The following is an 18,804-nucleotide window of genomic DNA, read 5'->3' as shown; positions in this document are numbered from 1 at the left end:
TAAATGAGAGAATAGATGTGTCCCTTTCCTCCCCCAACTTAAAGCCGCAATATGTCATTCGTGAGCCCTAGGTACTTTTGCCTTCACGGGCCTACCGCTCCATCAAAAAATATTATTAAAACTGAAACACTGTCTTTAACATAAAAGTTTCTTTTTTCTTCTTATTGTAAAAGAAATCAAAACATTTAATGGTTCCTAAAAAAGTGCTATGTCTCCAGCACTCTTCTCACTGTGCCTAATGGGTAAATCAGCTTTGACCTGGATATAAGGGCCTTGTGTACACGGACTTAATTTTTGTTTTCTCTGCATCTGGAAAATACTTGCAAACAGCAATTCTCAACAAGGTTTGCTGATTTGAATGATAAATGCCTAAGTGAAAATAGCAACATCTATCTGATCCCAAATCTTGCTAGTTATATCCATACTAATAAGAAATCACAACTGCATGAGTAACAGAGCCAAACTTACCTTCTGTTTGTATTCAGCCTCATATCTTACACAAGCCTGTTGGCTGATGTCTGGGCCCTTGCACTTGGATATTTGCAGTAGAAGCTGGCGCTGAGCGTAAACGAGGAGTGGAGTCACTTGCTCTGTATATCTTTCACTGGATAAGAGTAAAGTATATATTAGAAACAAACATTAGTAAAGCCACGTTCTTCTCAGTGAAGTCTATCACTGTTAGCCACCCTCTCAGTGGTACTCACTGCGAAATTGTATTAAACTGAATGGCAAGTGATACGAGTGTTTCCCATTTTTCTACTTGATAGACGAGTTCCAGAGATTTTAATACAAAGTCGTGGATCCATTTCAAATCGACCACATTGACGTCATCCAGAGGATGCTCAAAGGTAAGGCTGGAACCGCCGTTATCATTTTTAATATTTCCATAGCAACTCGGAACACTGAACTCTCCTTTTTCATCAATAGTCTGCAAGTGGCACATTGAAAGAACACTTTGAAATTTCATATCTCACTACACGTTTGGTTTGAACACGGAATGGACAGCTAAAAACATAACATGGAAAAGAACTGAACAGAAAAACTTGAATGTGTTTATTATGCAAATCAAAGCTTGACGATACTGTCCAACAGCTCTTATGTGACGAGGGAAATGCGCTGCATCTGCGCTGTCCATACAGCGGCCAGTGAGCACACGTGGGCACTGAGGGGCTGAGGCGTGACCCAGCAACTGGGCTTCCAGGTTTACGCAAGTCTAATTATTTAAGCCTAAAGATAAATAGCCACCTACGGTTATTCACCACTATACTTCCCGGTACATAGTCACTGTTTGAGTAAGAACATTAAACCCATAAAGAAGGCAAGGTTATGAGGGAAAACAGGCTGTACTATATACAAATAATTACATTTCCTTCATACACTGGTTACATTCAGTTTGTACAAAAATTTGCCCTGTTGCCTGATGCAAATGTCAAACTCAGGGAGAAAAAAGTCTTCTAGAAGACACTCTTTTCACCAAAATTAAAGAGTTACTATGTAACTATTGTATTCATTTCCTGTAAGTCCCTGCTTCATTTGATACACCCTAGAGATGCTTTCTTTTAATTTTAAAAATTTATTTATTCTTAATTGAAGGATACTTGCTTTACAGTGTTGTCTTGGTTTCTGCCAAACATCAACATCAATCAGCCATAGGTATATATATATAAGTCCCCTCCTTCTTGAACGCTCCTCCCTCTTCCCTTCCCGCCCCACCCCGCTAGGTTGTTACAGAGTCCAGATTTGCGTTCCCCAATCATACAGTAAATTCCCATTGGCTATCTATTTTACACATGCTAATGTGTATTTCCATGTTAGTCTCTCCATGCATCCATCCTCTCCTTCCTCCCCTCACCGTGTCCATCAGTCTCTTCCCTATGTCTGTGTCTCCTTTGCTGCCCTGAAAATAATTTCATCAGTACCATCTTTCCAGATTCCTTATATATGTGTTACTATACAATATTCATTTTTCTCTTTCTGACTTACTTCGCTCTGTATAATAGACTATAGGCTCACCCACCTCATTAGAACTGACTCAAATGCACTCCTTTTTATGGGTAAGTAATATTTCATTGTATATCCATACCACAGCTTCTTTGTCCATTCATCTGCTGATGGACATCTAAGTTGCTTCCATGTCCTAGCTATTGTAAATTGTGCTGTAATGAACACTGGGGTACATGTGTCTTTTTCAATTTGGTTTCCTCAGGGTATATGCCTCCTAATGGGATTACTGGGTCATACGGTGGTTTTGTTCCTAGTTTTTCAAGGACTCTCCATACTGTTTTTCACACTGGTTGTATCAATTTACATTCTCACCAACAGTGTAAGAGGCTTCCCTTTTCTCCACATCCTCTCTAGCATTTGTTGTTTGTAGATTCTTTTAGATGATGGCCATTCTGACTGGTGTGAAGTGATATCTCATTGCAGTTTCGATTTGCATTTCTCTAATAATGAGTGATGTTGAGCATCTTTTCATGTGTTTATTAGCAAAACCCTTTAGATCCACCTACTGGCCAGACTATCGGAGAAGGGCATGGCAACCCACTCTGGTGTCCTCGCCTGGAGAATCCCATGGACAGAGGAGCCTGGTGGGCTACAGTCCATGGGGTCGCCAAGAGTCAGACACGACTGAGCGACTTAGCACACATGCACTGGCCAGACTACAGCCCAGTAAAGTTAGCAGGGCTTCCCCGGTGACTCAGCAGTAACGAATCTGCCTGCCAGCGCAGGACACATGGGTTCAATCCCTGGGCTGGGAAGATCTCCTGGAGAAAGAAATGACAATCCACTCTGGTATTCTTGCCTGGGAAACCCCATGGACAGAAGAACCTGGCAGGCTACAATCCATGGGGTCAGACTAAACAACAATAACAACAAACCAAGTCTAGCCTCTCCCAATTTGGTGTTACCATTAAAGGTAACCTCAACAATAACATGCATAGGAGAGAGTAGGTATCAACAAAAGTAGTAAAGCCCAGGAGTGCTTCCACTTGCCTCAACAAAAGTAAAAGATAAACGTTCTCTCCCATAAGATTCATAGTCCTTGAATTTGGAAGAGACCTTGAAAATCATCTGCTTGTGAGGGTATGAATAATAGGTGTGACATACATGACCTATGTGAATTTGCCCCCTTAGCATAGTGTCTGGCACATAACATGCTCAATAAAAGATAGATGTTATTTTGCTGATGTTATAAGCTCCGCCCTTGTAATCTAATAATCAAAAGTCAGAGAACTCAAATGACACCAGTTCCATTTATCTAAGTTCTCTTGCTGTGTGGATGAAAAACAGAATAATTTATGATTATAGGTGATAGATCTAAAGTTATTGCCAGATTTCTTAACATTTCTCCATTTCTAAACCATTCATAAAGAAAATCATACATGGGGTGATAGCATCCTTATGGTAGTCTAGTAGAGCAACCACACTATCTAGATTCATATCTTCACCAATAAAAAACTGGTAGTTTTTTTAAAAAATTAGCAGGGAAATGCTTGATTTATTTTTCAGACTCTCTCATAAAAGGCTTTATTCTTTCTGGTCTCTGTTCTTCAAGTCTGCCTCTGATTGAGTTCATGGAATCTTTTACTTCTTTCTTTTTTTAAAAGTTTATTTATTTTGGCTGTGCAGGGTCTTCGTTGCTGCATGAGTTTTTCCTTAGTTGCAGCAAGTAGGGGCTACTCTCTAGTTGCAGAGCAGACTTCTCAGGGCGGTGGCTTCTCTTGTTGAGGAGCACAGGCTCTAGGGCATGCAGGCTTCAGTAGTTGTGGCTCCCAGATTCTAAGCCTCGGCTCAATAGTTGTGGCACATGTGCTTAATTGCTTGGTGGCATCTGGCATCTTTCTAGATCAGGGATCAAACTTGTGTCTCTTGCATTGTCACGCAGATTCTTTTAACACTGAACCACCAGGAAAGCCTTGATTTATTTCTTACATGCTCCTTTTGTGAAACTAGTTTTCTGCAAGTGATGATTCATGATCATATCGACACCAGTGAATACTGTGCTTTCACCTTGGGTGTTGAAAGCACTGGATAGCAAAGTGCATTTCCATCAATGTCATCCTCAGCCGTACTGACCATCTTCCCTTCCACTTTCAGACACAGCCTGCTCAGGGTCTTCGGGATCTTATACTTGTCGGGGAACATCACATGATGGCTGATAAGGTCCAGGTAAATAATTGTGATAGAAGGAGATGCAGCTTCCCTGGCTTAGAAGGTACCCAGAGCTCAGAGCGAGCGTGGTTCAACCAGAGGTAGAGAAGGAGCAGATGGAAAAAGTGATACAGAACTTTGTAAATACTTTTTCTGTATCTATTTCAATGGCCATATGATTTTTCTCCTTTATCCTGTTAATATGGTGAATTACACTTATTAATTTTCAAAAGTGAACCTTACATATCTGGGATCAAACTCCACTTGATCATCATTTGTATATACTATATATATTCTTTGCATATTTTATATATTGCTGGGATTTGCTAATAATACTTCATTAAGGAGTTTGGTGTATATGTTCATGAGTAATATTGATTAATATTTTTCTTTTTGATGTACCTGTCAGGGTTAAGCTGGCCTCACTCCCCAAAAACAGTATATTATTTATTCTTTCTTCCTTTAAGTTTGCTAGAATTCTGTAGAAAAGTATTCTGGCCCTGGAGTTTATTGTCAAAGTTTCTGATTATAAACTCAATTTAATATACTTAGGTTAATTCATTTTTATCTATCACTTTTGTGTCAGTTTTTTCATGTTGTACTAATAGACATGTCCATTTCATCTAAGTTATCAAATTCATTAGTAAAAATTAGATATGATTTCTCTTATTTTTCTTTTAATATATATGGGAACTGTAACCATATCCCTCTTTTGTTACTAATAATAGTAATTCACACTTTTCTCACTTTTGTTCATCAGTATTCCTAAGATTCTGTCAATTTTAATCATATTTTCAAAAGATTAATTGATTGACTTTATTAATTTTCTGGGTTGTTTTGAATCTAATTTACTTCTGCTCTTAACATTTTCTTCTTTCTTACTATTTTCATTATTCTTTTTACTTACTTTGAGTTTAATTTACTCTTCTTTTTCTAGCTCCTATAGATGAACACTTAAATGGTGGATATTACATCTTTGTTCCTATTTACTAAACATTTAAAGCTATGAATTTCTTGCTAAGCATTGGCTTATTGCATCTCAAAATTTTGATATGCTATCATCAGCTGAAATGTTTTTAAAATTTCTCTTATGTTTTCTTCTTTGACCCATGGATTATTTAGAATTGTGTTGTTTAATTTCCAGATATTTGAAGATTTTTCTTCCTACATTATATTAATCTGTTTATAATGTAGCTCTTTACATTATAAAGAGTAAACATACTCTTTAAGACTTAAGTCTTTTAAATTTTATTATGACTTCTTTTTTGACTCTGTGTACAATCCATCTTGGTGAACGCACTATGTGCTTTGCTTCCAACCTCCGTCAAAGTACTGCGCATCAGTGCTGACACCAACCACCCCACAGCCAGGGTCAGACTCCAGAGGCTCAAGGGCTCAGCGCTCCCTGGAGAAGCCAGTCACAGGTCCTGGGGCACCTGAACTTCTGACTGACCAGTTGTAAACTCAGGTTCAGTAATTTCCTAGAATGACTCAGAACTCACTGACACAGTGTTCTTATAAAGGATACAACCCAAGAATAGCCAAATGCAAGATGGGCCAGGTCTGGATGGGTCTAGGATAAGGCACTTCTGTGACCTCTTCCCATGGATTCAGGGCGTGAGATCTGCTTGGTACATCAATGTGTCCACCAAGCAGAAAGTTTTTCAAGCTTTGGGTGTCCAAAGTATATTCTGAATCTCTGTTATTTGGTGTATACACATTTATGATTAGAATGTCTTTCTGATTAATTGAGCTTCTTCTCATTATGAAATGTCCTTCTTTATCTTTCAAAATACTTTTTGACTTGTAATATAAATAATGTAATGTGAATATAGTCTCATCAACCTTTCTATGCTAACTATTTTTATAGTATAATCCTTCCATTGTTTTATTTTCAATCTATCTGTTTCTTCATATCTAGAGTGCTTCTCTTATGGACAAGAACACATGTTTCTTTTTTTAATCCAGACAAGCTCTGCCTTTTAACTGGGGTATTTAGTCTACTTATATTTAATATAGTTATTGATATAATTGGGTTAGGTTATTTGCTATTTTCTATTTGTTTCACGTATTTGTGCTCCTCTTTCCCTGCTTTCTTTAGTTAACTGACTATTATTTAGTTTTCCATTTTAGTTTTAGCTTTCATTTGGCCTTTTAGCTATATCACTTTTTTGGTAGTTACTTGGGGGATTATTAAATGTATAATTAACTTATCACATTCCACTTAAAGTTAATACAGTATCACTTTATATTTACATAAAATTTTAAAGCTTATGACAGTTTCATTTTATTTGCCCTCCCAGTCTTTTGTACGATCATTATCATATATTTTACATTTGAAAAGTGTTATAAACCCCATGATTCAAAATATTTATGTGTTTACTAATTTTTAATGTGTTTAAGTTATATGAGGTTTGCTTTGTTTTCAGTTTTATTTTCATGCTTTAAGTCACAGTGTGGTAGATTTGAAATGGTTGTAAATTCTACATCTAAAGAGATAGAACAGGGACTAAAACAAGTATCAACCAACAAGCTACATGATCTGTTTTAGGGTCTCTTTTTTTCTCTGTCAAATGATTGCTAAGAAGATTAAATGTATTTTGGTTAGTTTCTGCAGAAGCTGGAGCTCAATAAATGCTACTTTCTTTTCCATTTACGAAACTGATTTTCAGGCAGATATTTGTAATTAACATCAGTGCACATTATATACTGTGAACCAAATAACAAAGCAAATAAAATTAAGACAAACCAAAAAACAACTCAAGCAAAATATAAAATTTCTACTTATCCCAAGCTGCATGGTACACAAAAAAATTGTTAATCAACTACAATAAAAAGAATTGCCCGAATACTCTTACCTTAATAGAATCGGTATTCTGTAGTTCTATTAACATGTCAATAAGTAATTCTGCTCCCAAATAGAATGGTAAAACAGAGATACAGAGGAAACTATCCTGGCTAATAGGAAATGTCTTATACAGATCCACTGCTTGTTTATGCAGTATTTGTAGCTCCTGAGTAAAGTTCCAAAGGGCCCGACAGCAGTTCTGAAGCAGAGTCCAATAGCCACCACGGTGAGCAAGAACCTAAGACAACCACAACATTCAAAAGATGCCAGAGTTACAGATCTCTGAGTGACTTCACTTTTCTGCTAATACTCTGAGTCAGTAATAAAAGTAACTAACACCATTTATTATATGCTACTTACAGTGCTAGACACCGTGGTAAGACATTTATATGCTAATATAACATTCTATGTAACAACTCCTATGAAGTAAGTATGCACTAGTATTCTCCTCATTTTACAGAGGCATGCGGCTAACTTGCCCCGGGTTATGACTCTACTAAATGATGAGCTAGGACTCCAACATGCCCATTGTTCTAAGCGCTGGGAATGTCTCGGCGAGCAAGGGAAACTGGGCCTGACCTTGTGCTGCTTTTGATGAGGAAAGCCCGACACTATTAAGCAGACATATCAAAGTATAATTTCAGGGAATGATAAGTGTTAGAAAGGAAATTAAAGTAGAAACTGCTCACCCTGGTAAGGGTGAGAGGACAGGGGTCAGGAAAGAAGTCCTCTCACAGGTGACACATGAGCAGAGCCCAGAATGCTGAATTGAACAAGTCATGTGAAGGAGGGGTGGGATCATCGGGAGGAGAAGGGCATTTGGGGCTGAGGGAACAGGAGGTGCAGAGTATGGATGGTGAACCTGAGGACTGAAGAGGGAGGTTCTGAAGCACACTTAGTGCTTTCAGAAACACAGAGGGGAGAATAGACTGCACCAGGGAAAGAGGAGCTGAGTTCTGAGAGGTAAGCAGGACCCAGACCCTCCAGGGCCCTGAAGCTGCTAGAAAGGAGGATGGGATAACATTGTTCATGGCCATGGGAGATGACGTGAGATGACTTTGCATATTTTAAAAAGCCACTCTTTACTCCATGAAGAAATATGGGAACTTAAGTCTTTCTTGTCCAGAAAGGACAAATTTCTTCTCATCTCTTGAGAAGTTTGATGTACCTCCACTTCTTGCTATGAGAAAAAGGAAATTAATTTCTCTGTAGTTAATTCCTATTCTGAGCTTAATAATCTATCAGATAACATTTAAGAAGAAAAAAGAGAAAAGCAGTTGAGAGAAGACACAAATAGCCTGTAGAAGCAGGTCAGGGGGAAGGGTTAGGGCTTTCCCATGCCTAGAAAGATCTTCCCCTTTCCTAGAAGAGAGAAAGGAGCAAGCAATGCCCAGGAGGGAGCAAGAGTCTAAAGAGGAACCCGTGGTATAAGTGGAGAAGCCCATGTCTCAAGTGTGGCTAGAAAGCAGCAGAGGGGTGTCTGAATATTCAAGGAGACTTTGTAGACAAGGGCAAAGGGCACCTCGGCTCTGGATGATTGGATGACTAATGACAAAAGGGGTTCACCGTCTCCCTCACAACTCTACCACGTGTGAGACCTCAGTACTGCGGCAAGCCTCACAGATGACTGACACAAAATCCAGCAAGTTTAGTCTCACTGTTGAAATTAAAATTATGAATAATAAGGAAATAAATATATCACACATGCCCAAATTCATGGACTGAGATTCATGTCCACTACAACAAAGAAGGACCAACTTACCATTGCTCTCCTGCAATATAAAAAGATTTTCATAAAATGATCCAAGAGAGCCACATTTGCTGATCGATCCTTTTCTTTACTGCTAAGTCCCGACTGAGAGTCTGATTCATAAACCGTTTGGGTCTTGGAAACATTTTCATCACTCATTTTGGAATTAAGAAATGCCAAAAATTCTTCAGCATCTACAGTATAAAAATAAAGTATAAAGGTATTGAAAGTAGAGAGTTAAGCTTCAGAAAACACAATAGGTGACTAGCATCAAATGAATAATTCAGACAACAACTGCTACATTACTTTGGAGAAAGGAGAGAATTGTTATAGGTGTGATGAACCAGGGAAAGTTTCCAGAGAAGGAGGTGCTTAGATTAGCTCTTAAGGGTGAATTGTGATTTAGCTGTGGGGGAAGAGGATGGAGAACATTTCAGGCAAAGGTGATTGACCAAAGGAATGATGCAGAGACAGGAATGTCATGTTTCAGGGGAGAAGAATGACAGGATCCCACTCTTTCTTAACTTCCCTCCAAACAGGCTGTTCCCTGGACACATACACTGTGTCCAGGAGATGAGGAGGATCCCCGCAATTAGGCAGTGCAGCAGCCCTGATCACTCATCCTCCCGTTGCTGTGCTGTGAAAACTGCAGAGGACTTCTGCCACAAACATTCTTTTATTAGAACTCTGCATTAAATACTAAGTCTCAATTGCAGAATCTATTGTAAATTCATTGGAGGTCTTAGGGAGCTAGTTGAAAAGAAAACTCAAGAAGATATATATATATGTATATAGTAGTCTACATATGAAAACTTGGACTCTTTCTATGTATTTAAAAGTACTTTTAAATACATAGAAAGTATTAAAAGTACTTTTAAATACTTTAATAGTCATAGAATGACATGCAGGTACCAGTAAAACTGTACCCCAGAAAAAATTAAAAAGCATGTCAAGTACCTCTAATATGAATCAAAACTCCTGGGAGAGTTAACCAGCATATGAAATAGTTTGTCCAGCAATAAGCCATACAGCATTTAAAGTGTCATTTTAAAAAAAACGTATATAAGAGGGTTTGTAATAACATAAAGATATTTGAGATAAATGTTTGCTCATGAAATGAGTGGTATTCAAGGTAGGTGATTACTCAGAAACAATGTCAGTGCAACACCCAAACTGAGAGCCCTGCTCACACACATTATTCCACCTCTTGGGAGCCCCTTGTCACCTGACCAGAAGACAGTATTGGCTGGTCCTGCCAATAGAATATTATCTCACTCATCGTGGAGTAAACTTTCATGGAAGGTGCTGACTGAAGATCCTAAGGCAAGATCCTGAGTACAACTAGGAAGCAGTGAAATGATGCTGGCATGCCTGCTTGCAGCAGAATATTTGGTGGAATTTTTCCTGAAACTTGCATGCACGCTCAGTTGCTTCAGTCATGTCTGATTCTTTTCGACCCCATGAACTGTAGTACACTAGGCTCCTCTGTCCATGGGATTCTCCCGGCATAGATGCTGGAGTGGGTTGCCATTTCCTCCTCCAGGGGATCTTCCCCACCCAGGGACTGAACATGTGAGAGCAAGCAGGGCTAACATTTGTTGAATGACCCAGTGAGTGAATACATTAAGGGCCTAGAACCAGGCATGGTATATCATTGATACTCAGTACAGGTTCTGAATGGATCCCAAAGGTTCTACCTCCAAAAGGTGTTCTTAGTCTGTTTGTGTTTCTCCATCTTCACCAACTTTGCCTCATCCAAGCCTTCATCACCTGAGAGCAAGTTTTCCCTTACTTTGGCCACTGAAGGCTATGAATATTTTAAAAGAACAATATATTTGTTGAATGGGCAAATTGGGGTAGGGGAAAATTCAATATAAATATTTCCAAACATATGTGATGTTATAAAAATGTAGTAAGTTAAAAAAAATAGAACAAATAAGAATCTTCTGCAAAATACCACAACTCAACAAAATTCCTGTCACTGGAAAATGACCCAGCAGTGTCTGTTGGGGTGCATGTCAGGGAACATGTGTTTGTGAATGTGTGTGTTCCATTTGTGAATAAAAATATCTAAAGACAATTTGATAGTATACAACATATTTATTTTACCTGATGGTAAGTGAGCCTTTCTTTTTTTAGCTGTAAGAAGGAAATCAAGCATCCCCTTATAGTTTTCTAGAGTCAGTTTTCCTGTTGGCAATACTGTTCCTGAATTATACAGCGAGAACATAGTAGGGTCACATGATCGGAAACTGCAAAGGGAAAAAAAAACTCATTAAAAAAACAACAGAAGCAAAATTGAATTCTGTCAAATACTAAATAAATAAATAAATGTTGTAGTGAAATTGGATTTAGCACCAAGTTATCCTGATACAAATTTGAGTGAGTGAAAGTCACTAAGTCGTGTCCTACTCTTTGCGTCCCCATGGACTGTAGCCCTCCAGGCTCCTCTGTCCATGAACTCTCCAGGCACGAATACTGGAGTGGGTAGCCATTCCCTTCTCCAGAGGATCTTCCCAGCCCAGGGATGGAACCCAGGTCTCCCACACTGCAGGCAGAGTCTTTACTGCCTGAGACTTTCAGTCATTGTTTAACTGTCATGCTGCCAAGTAATGCTGCATGAATGGTCACGTGTGACTGGACAGTCAGATGAAAAGAGTTCTCCATGTCCAGAGGATAATAAGGAAGCCCATCTGATCTGAACTATTTTCCTTCTCAGAGTCTCAAAAGTGGGTCACACTGCTAAAAGTTTTCTCCGTCAAGAAATCTAAGTACTTTCTAAATGCTAACTGGGTCTAGCCCACATAGACCAGAATTTTATTTTAACCAAAACTCTGGAGAAACAGAAATTGGGTTCAAGTTCCTTGCAGATTTCAACCTGCATATTTTATCACTGGATTACTGAAATAAATAACCTCTTAATCCATATCCCTATCATTATTAGTCTCTCCTTCCTCCAATCCATCTAGTATCTTGCTATCAGAAAAATTTCTTATCATAGCCCTGCTTAAAAAAAAAAAACACCTTAATAATCTCCCATGATATATAAATTAAAATTCAGATTTATAGACAGTTAAGACTGTTCATGTACTGATACCGACCTTCTCTTCTGATCATTTCTCCTTTTCAGATGCCCTAGACTCTGGTCAGACCACTAGGGGCTCCTGTCCTGAGTTTCCTCCCTGGGCTGTGACTCGTTCTTCCATCTTTCCGGAAAGCTTGTTTGCCTACTGCCCATTTTTAAATCTTGCCTGTCCATCAGGACTCAGGCCAAGTAGCTTCTCCCGTGAAACCTCTTCTGGCAGTCTTAGCCAGTAGAAAGCCTCCTTCCCAGGTCAAAGACTTCATGCGTACTTCACCTTTTACCTTTATTGACTGTTATTTGTGAACGTTTGTGAGCCACTCTACCAGATTCCAACTTGTAGATCCTGTTCAACTCAGAATGTACCTCACGCCTACCTCAGTACCTTGTTTCTAATAAGTGCTCAATGAGGGTTTTGTTTTGGTTTTGGCTGCGTTGGACTTCCTAGGTAGCTCAGTGGTAAAGAATCTGCCTGTCAAGCAGGAGACACAGGTTAGATCCTTGGATTGGGAAATACCCTAGAGAAGGAAATGGCAACCCACTTCAGTATTCTGTTCCCACTCCAGTATTCTTGCCATGGACAGAGGAGCCTGGTGGGCTACAGTGCATGGGGTCACAAAGAGTCAGACACAACCACTAAACCACCACGACATGCAGTTTGTTGGATCTTAGTTCTCTGACTGGGATCAAACCCGTGCCCTGTGCAGTGAACACATGCAGTACTAATAACCAGACTTCAGGAAATTCCTTCAATGAGTAGTTTTTTTAAATTAAAAACTCTGGTTACATAAAGTTAACTCTGCTTACATGGTATTCCGTATTATGTATTTATCTTATATTTTTACCTCCCATTTTATCTCCCCTAGTACTTTAACCAAAAATAAACAAGAACTGGAAAATATCTTTTCAATTAATGACAGAAAGTGTAAATTATATAAGAAGGTATGACCTGTGTTTATGGAGGCTTAAAATATACCTCTAATGAAACAGAGATGTGCCTAAAGCCTACTAATATTTTGGGGGATCCCTGGTGGTTCAGTGGTAAAAGCATCTGCCTGCAATGCAGAAGATGCAGGTTTGATCCCTGGGTTGGGAAGATTCCTGGATAAGTAAATGTCAACTCACGCCAGTATTCTTGCCTGGAAAATTCCATGGACAGAGGAGCCTGACAGGCTAGAGTCCACAGGGCAGCAAAGAATCAGACACAACTGAGATACTGAGCGTGCAGAGACACAATTAATGTTAAATTGCTCTTGGAAAATTCACTTTCTCCTTTCCCTGAAAGCTATATTGAACAGCATATTCAAATGCATGCAAATTAGCACTTCATAAGTACTTATATCCAGCACTCGTTTGGGAAAGATCCCAAGATAAGAAATTTTCAAAGCACTCTGTGAACCTCTTTAAGTTACCTCCAACCTCACTGGAGCCCTGAACATACAAATACGATCCATATTTTTGAGACTAAAACAGTATTCATTGACAATATACTATACCTGACCATTATCGGTGAAGAACCAAATTTTATCTTTGTACGTTCCCCTAGCTTTGTTAAAAGCAGGCTGAAGTGTGCGCTTGCCAGATACAGGTTCATCTGAGCTTTCCAGGGCATCTCCTCAAGAAATATTTGATGGAACCTCTTCTTTTTAACATAACTTAATATTAAAGGATTCAAGTTTTCCACCAGGAATCGATATGCTACTTTTCGAACATCAGCTCTCTTATTTCTGTCCAGGGAAAAGGAAGTTTTGCAATTACAAGAAATTTTAGACATTTTATAACAAAGAATGAGCCCTGTTTGTACAAAGTACGGCAAGAAATCACTTGACTGTCCTTGTGCAAATGTTTCTGGCTTATTTGTCATCCCCTTAGTGCTGAACGTGTGAAGCAGGACAGTGAGGAAGGCATGAGGATAAACACCGAGGACAAGGACACCACAGCCTGCCTTCGGCTCTCTGCTGTCTGTGTCCTGGGCCCAAACCAAACAGCCTTTCTTCTGTCACCAAAAGGCCACTGAGATTAGACAACCAAATTATAAGGTAATGCTCACATTCATCAGCCAACTTTAATATTAAGCAAGAAAATCATTTCTCTGTTCTTTTCCTTAAGGAAAAGAAAAACAATGGAGCCAAATTTTTCCTATCATTATCTAGACTACAGAGGAAATAAAACATCAGTCAACTCTACATGCAATAACTTCATACATTCACACCCAATGTGCTCTGAAACACTAATATCTCAAGTTTTGGCCAATAGTTCAGATTTTAAGGATAATATATATTCAATTTGTTTCAAATTATTTCCATCAAAATCTCAATGTAGCCCATCTAATTTCATAGTTACATAATTGTTTATACGGCATGACTTTATTTCTTCAAAATACTTAATCTTTTTTTTTTTAAACAGTTGACAATGCTGCTGCCTCATTCTACCGGATTTATAATGAAAAGGGGGGAAAAAAGATCTCAATATTTAAGTTAAAGAATCTTGCTTGCTTTAATAGATAACAAGTATGAATCTGAGTCAACACACACACACAGAAATAAAGGAAGGGAAATAGGGATGGATAGAAGCAAGGAAGGAAGGTTGACCTCGCTGCACTGGAAGGACAGATATTCTAGAGAATAAAGGAAGGAAGGAAGGAAACTCTTTTTGACATGCAGTGTTGATATTATCATTCAGTGTGGAGTTATTCTCTATTTGTTGGTGACTGACTTCCTTTTAATCCAAGGTTTTTTGAGCGTTTTGCTGTTGTTTGGTTATCTTTGGTTAGCTTCTCTGATAGCTCAGTTGGTAAAGAATCTGCCTGCAAAAAATAAAAATAAAAAAAAAGAATCTGCCTGCAATGCACGAGACCCCGGGGCAATTCCTGGGTCAGGAAAATCTGCTGGAGAAAGGATAGGCTACCCACTCCAGTATTCCTGGGCTTTCCTTGAGCCTCAGCTGGTAAAAAATCTGTCTGCAATGTGGGAGACCTGGGTTCAATCCCTGGGTTGGGAAGATTCTCTGGAGAAGGGAAAGGCTACCCACTCCAGTATTCTGGCCTGGAGAATTTCATGGACTATAGTCCATGGGGTCACAAAGAGTCGAACACGATCGAGTGACTTTCAATTCACTTCGCTTCACTTGGTTGTTTTGGTAATGTTACGCGATTTCCAAACAGAAATGTTTTAAATACCTCAACCCTAAAAATTAAAACTATAGTTTCCAAAATAAAAGTCAATCTTTTTCCTGTGTGAGATGGCTGTGAAAGTGAAGTTGCTCAGTTGTGTCTGACTCTTTGTGACCCCATGGACTGTAGCCTGGCAGGCTCCTCTATCCATGGGATTTTCCAGGCAAGAATACTGGAGTGGGTTGCCATTTCCTTCTCCAGAGGATCTTTCCATGTGAGATGGTTAAGTCACCTCAAGAGGCCAAGGAGAGTGACTGAACCAGAGGTATCTTCCCTGCTAGAGAGGGTGGGATGGTGCAAGGAGACAGCTCTAGCTTTCACATCAGGATTATTTTGAGCTGGAGGTAAATGAGAATCAATAGATGCAGAAGGATCCCTTCTTGGAGATACCCTTATCTGAGGGAAAATAGAAACTTCTGAAAAAGATGAAGAATGCCACAAAACTCCTCTCCTGGAAAATTTTATGACCAGGAAGAGGGGAAAACAGCACCTGGATGGACCTGCCCAAACAAGTCTTACTCCATTAGTCTTCTCTCATATTTCTACCACAGTCTTCTGCTCTTGAAAGCCTACACCCCTGGTCACGCTACTGTAAATTCACTGTCCTTCTTAAGATACTCTATAAGCCCAAATCCTAACTACCCCTTTGAGTTACTCATCACTGAGTTCTCCCATGCATAAGCAAATGTTAATAAACTCCTGCTTTTTTTCTCTTGAACAAGAGAAATTCTTCTAAACAGTTAGAAACAGACTAACTCTTCTGTTAGTCTAATTTTACCAAGTTCCAGCTGGAGAACTTAGGACGGTAGAAGAGAACTCATTTTTTGCTTGCCTTAAGTCTCAGTGAAGCTGTTTTAAAAAAGGAACTGGGAAGTAGTAAGTACAAAAGCAAAAATTACGGGAAAGGAAGACAAACACGATAAAGAGGACTGACAAAGACAAAATTTGGCTTTTTGAAAAAATGGGGGAGAAAGTAGACAAACCTCTGGCAAGATAAACCACAAAAATACGAGAGAAAACAAAAATGAATGAAGTTAGGAATGAAATACAGTGTTTAACTGTAGATATAGCAGAGATTCAAAGAATAACATGAAAACATAATAATGTTTTATGAATAAATTTGAAAATTTGGTAAAATGGATAATCTCCTAAAAAATAGAATTCATCAAAAAGAACTCAAAAAAAAAAAAATCACAGACTCAAATTGGCTATTCATCTTAAAGAAGTTGAATCATTGGGTAAAAAGATGAATGTATGTGGGCAGACCTAGCATGCTGCAATAAAATATGTATATTTGGTCTTTGTCTTTTATTTCAGGTATAGAGCTCCTAAACCTTGGAGTCTCCTGAGTGACAGGAGTCTCCTGAGTGACAGAGGTCTCCTGTTATTTATGATGAATTCCTTTGGAATGCACCTGAGTCTGGTAAGGTGACTCAGGGTTGGGCTGTTAGAGAGCCTCAGGATAGAGGCTGGTCACCAGAAAAATCAAACACATGATGAGTAAGTGGAACTTTCAGTCTCAACCCCCAGTCTCTGGAGAGAGTAACTGCAGACTAGGTTCTTTAAAAAACCTATTAACAGTGAAGTTCAGAGGGCCTCCAGGCTGGTGAATACATACATCCCCGTGCTGGGAGAGGGACACATCACAACTCCGTAGAGACAGAAGCTCCCGGGAGCGGGACCCTTTCAGACATCATCCTATGAGCTCCTTCATCTGGCTGGTCATTTGCAGCCATTATAAACCAGTAAACATAAGCAAAATATTTTCCTGAATTCTGTGCGCCATTCTAGCAAATTACTGACCTGAATGAGGGGAAGAGGAGTTATGGGAACCCCCTAGTTGGAACAGAAGCAACAGAAACGTGTGTAGCCTGGCCATCCTATTTGCGGCTGGCCCCACAGGTGGGGCAGGGCCCTTTAACTGGTGGGACTAAGGCTGTCTCCAGGTAGATAGAATTGAGTTGAATTTTTATGCCATGGTTCTACAAGGGTTACCACTAGGAGAAAACGAGGTGAAGGGTGTGTAAGGGTCTCTCAGTTCTCTCAGTTGGAGGCAGAGAATTGGTTGGTTTTGTATCTTTGGATATAGGATATCTTTGGGGGCAGTTCCCAGTTTTATTTATTGACGGTTGTTCTGCCACTATGATTCTGGTGTGCTCGAGGGAGGAGGCGAGCCCAAGGCCCTTCCACTCCACTGTCTTGTCCCAACCCCCTGAGAAGCGGTTGGTTTTGGAAGACACCCCATTGGAGTCAAAGGTGTGAGACAAAGACACTGCACACAGTTTAACATTTACATACTAATGTACTTTGCACAGATTGAAAGAGAAAAATATCTCAGTGGAGAAATATTCAGCAAAATTGAACACAATCAGAAGAAAATTTCTAGAAAATGAGAAATCAAAGACAATTTCTTAAATTTGATACATATGACAACTTGCTAAGTGACAAAAATGAAATAGACTACTAAAAAAAAAAAAGAGTTATTCAATTGGGTATAATGAAACTTAAAAAGGGGAGAAAGACACTCTTCCTCTCACCATTCACAAAAATTGATTCGAGTTGGATGAAATTCCCAATTGTAAAATCAAATATTTACAATGAAAAAGAAAATATTTTACTCAGAGAAAAATTTCAAAAATAATAAAAGGAAATGCTGATACCTTTGATCCCATTAACAATTATAACTTTTAATTTAAAAAAGAAGACCTTTAAAATGCAAATGGATGAATGACATCTGGGAAAAGTATTAGTATCGAAACCTCTAAAAATAAATGAGAAAACAAAAGCTGTAAATGAGCAAAGGATCTAAACAAGCAGTCTTGAGAACAGAAAACCCTAGAGTTTAAACAAATATGAAAAGCTGCCTAAACTCATTCATAATCAAAGAAATAAAAATTCACAGCTCATAGATCCACAAAAATTTGAAAATCTGATAATAATAGTAAGTATTAGGGAAGATGCTGAAAAATGGAAACCTGACATATCACTGATGAAAATTCTAAAGCAATTTAGCAATATCTAGAAATGTTAAAATGTTCATGACCTGGAAACTACACTCCTATGTATTTACCCCAGAAACTCTCAAATGTATATGTGGAGATGTATATAAGAATGTTCTTTGTAGCACTGTTTACATAATGGAAATGTGGACTGGACTAATGTATAATCAACATGAAAAATATCTCACAAACATAATACTGAGGAATAAAAGCATATTGGCAAAACAAACTGCAAAAAATAACACCACATGTTCTTTACGGGTATACACATATATATAATTGAAGTATAAAGCCACTCATAAGCATGATAAATGCCAGGTTTTGGATAGTATAACTACTGGGATAGAGGGGGGACAGAAATGCATTCCAAACGTTTTATATGGCACATCGCATATTGAGTACATGTTCATTTTTTATATTATTTTCTATACTCACCTAAATTATACCATAATTTAAATAAAGAAAATGAAGGAATAATTAGTATTATTAGTACTAATAATAAATTAGTATGTAAGCTCACTGATGGCAGTGATCCTATCTGTTGTGTCTACCAGTGTATCCCTGGTGCCTAAAATAATGCATAACACATGTAACCCTCAAGTGAACATTAATTAATTTATCAATCAATACCTTTCATGCTCCGGCATTTCAGAAATAAAAGGGTTTTTATTCAAAAATTCTCTTAGAGTTTCCTTTCTTTTAGATTTTTTTTTTGGCTTCATTTCTGTAGTCTTAACACAGGAGATAAAAAAATGTTACAAATTAAAATCTGAACACAAATCTGAGTACAACATGCTGCTG

General features: G+C 38.5%; 1 protein-coding gene and 1 pseudogene across 7 annotated transcripts in view; both read right to left on the bottom strand.

The window, feature by feature from the left end:
• CFAP54 (cilia and flagella associated protein 54) overlaps positions 1 to 18,804 on the bottom strand; it is a 292,191-nt gene that overhangs the window by 153,583 nt on the left and 119,804 nt on the right. For all 7 annotated transcript variants that reach the window (XM_065937187.1, XM_065937217.1, XM_065937208.1 and 4 more), the window contains 7 exons: positions 18,634 to 18,734; positions 13,329 to 13,559; positions 10,860 to 11,002; positions 8,763 to 8,944; positions 7,011 to 7,238; positions 705 to 928; positions 469 to 604 (listed from right to left, as the gene is read on the bottom strand). In XM_065937187.1, coding sequence (XP_065793259.1) covers positions 469 to 604; positions 705 to 928; positions 7,011 to 7,238; positions 8,763 to 8,944; positions 10,860 to 11,002; positions 13,329 to 13,559; positions 18,634 to 18,734 — 1,245 coding nt within the window. The remainder of the gene's footprint in view (positions 1 to 468; positions 605 to 704; positions 929 to 7,010; positions 7,239 to 8,762; positions 8,945 to 10,859; positions 11,003 to 13,328; positions 13,560 to 18,633; positions 18,735 to 18,804) is intronic.
• LOC136162222 (translationally-controlled tumor protein pseudogene) lies at positions 3,340 to 5,492 on the bottom strand (annotated as a pseudogene).

Source organism: Muntiacus reevesi, chromosome 1, assembly GCF_963930625.1.
Source record: "Muntiacus reevesi chromosome 1, mMunRee1.1, whole genome shotgun sequence".
In the NCBI taxonomy this organism is placed as follows: Eukaryota; Metazoa; Chordata; class Mammalia; order Artiodactyla; family Cervidae; genus Muntiacus; species Muntiacus reevesi.
The sequence above is the reverse complement of the archived record's forward strand: the minus strand, read 5'-3'. Positions and strand labels throughout refer to the sequence as shown.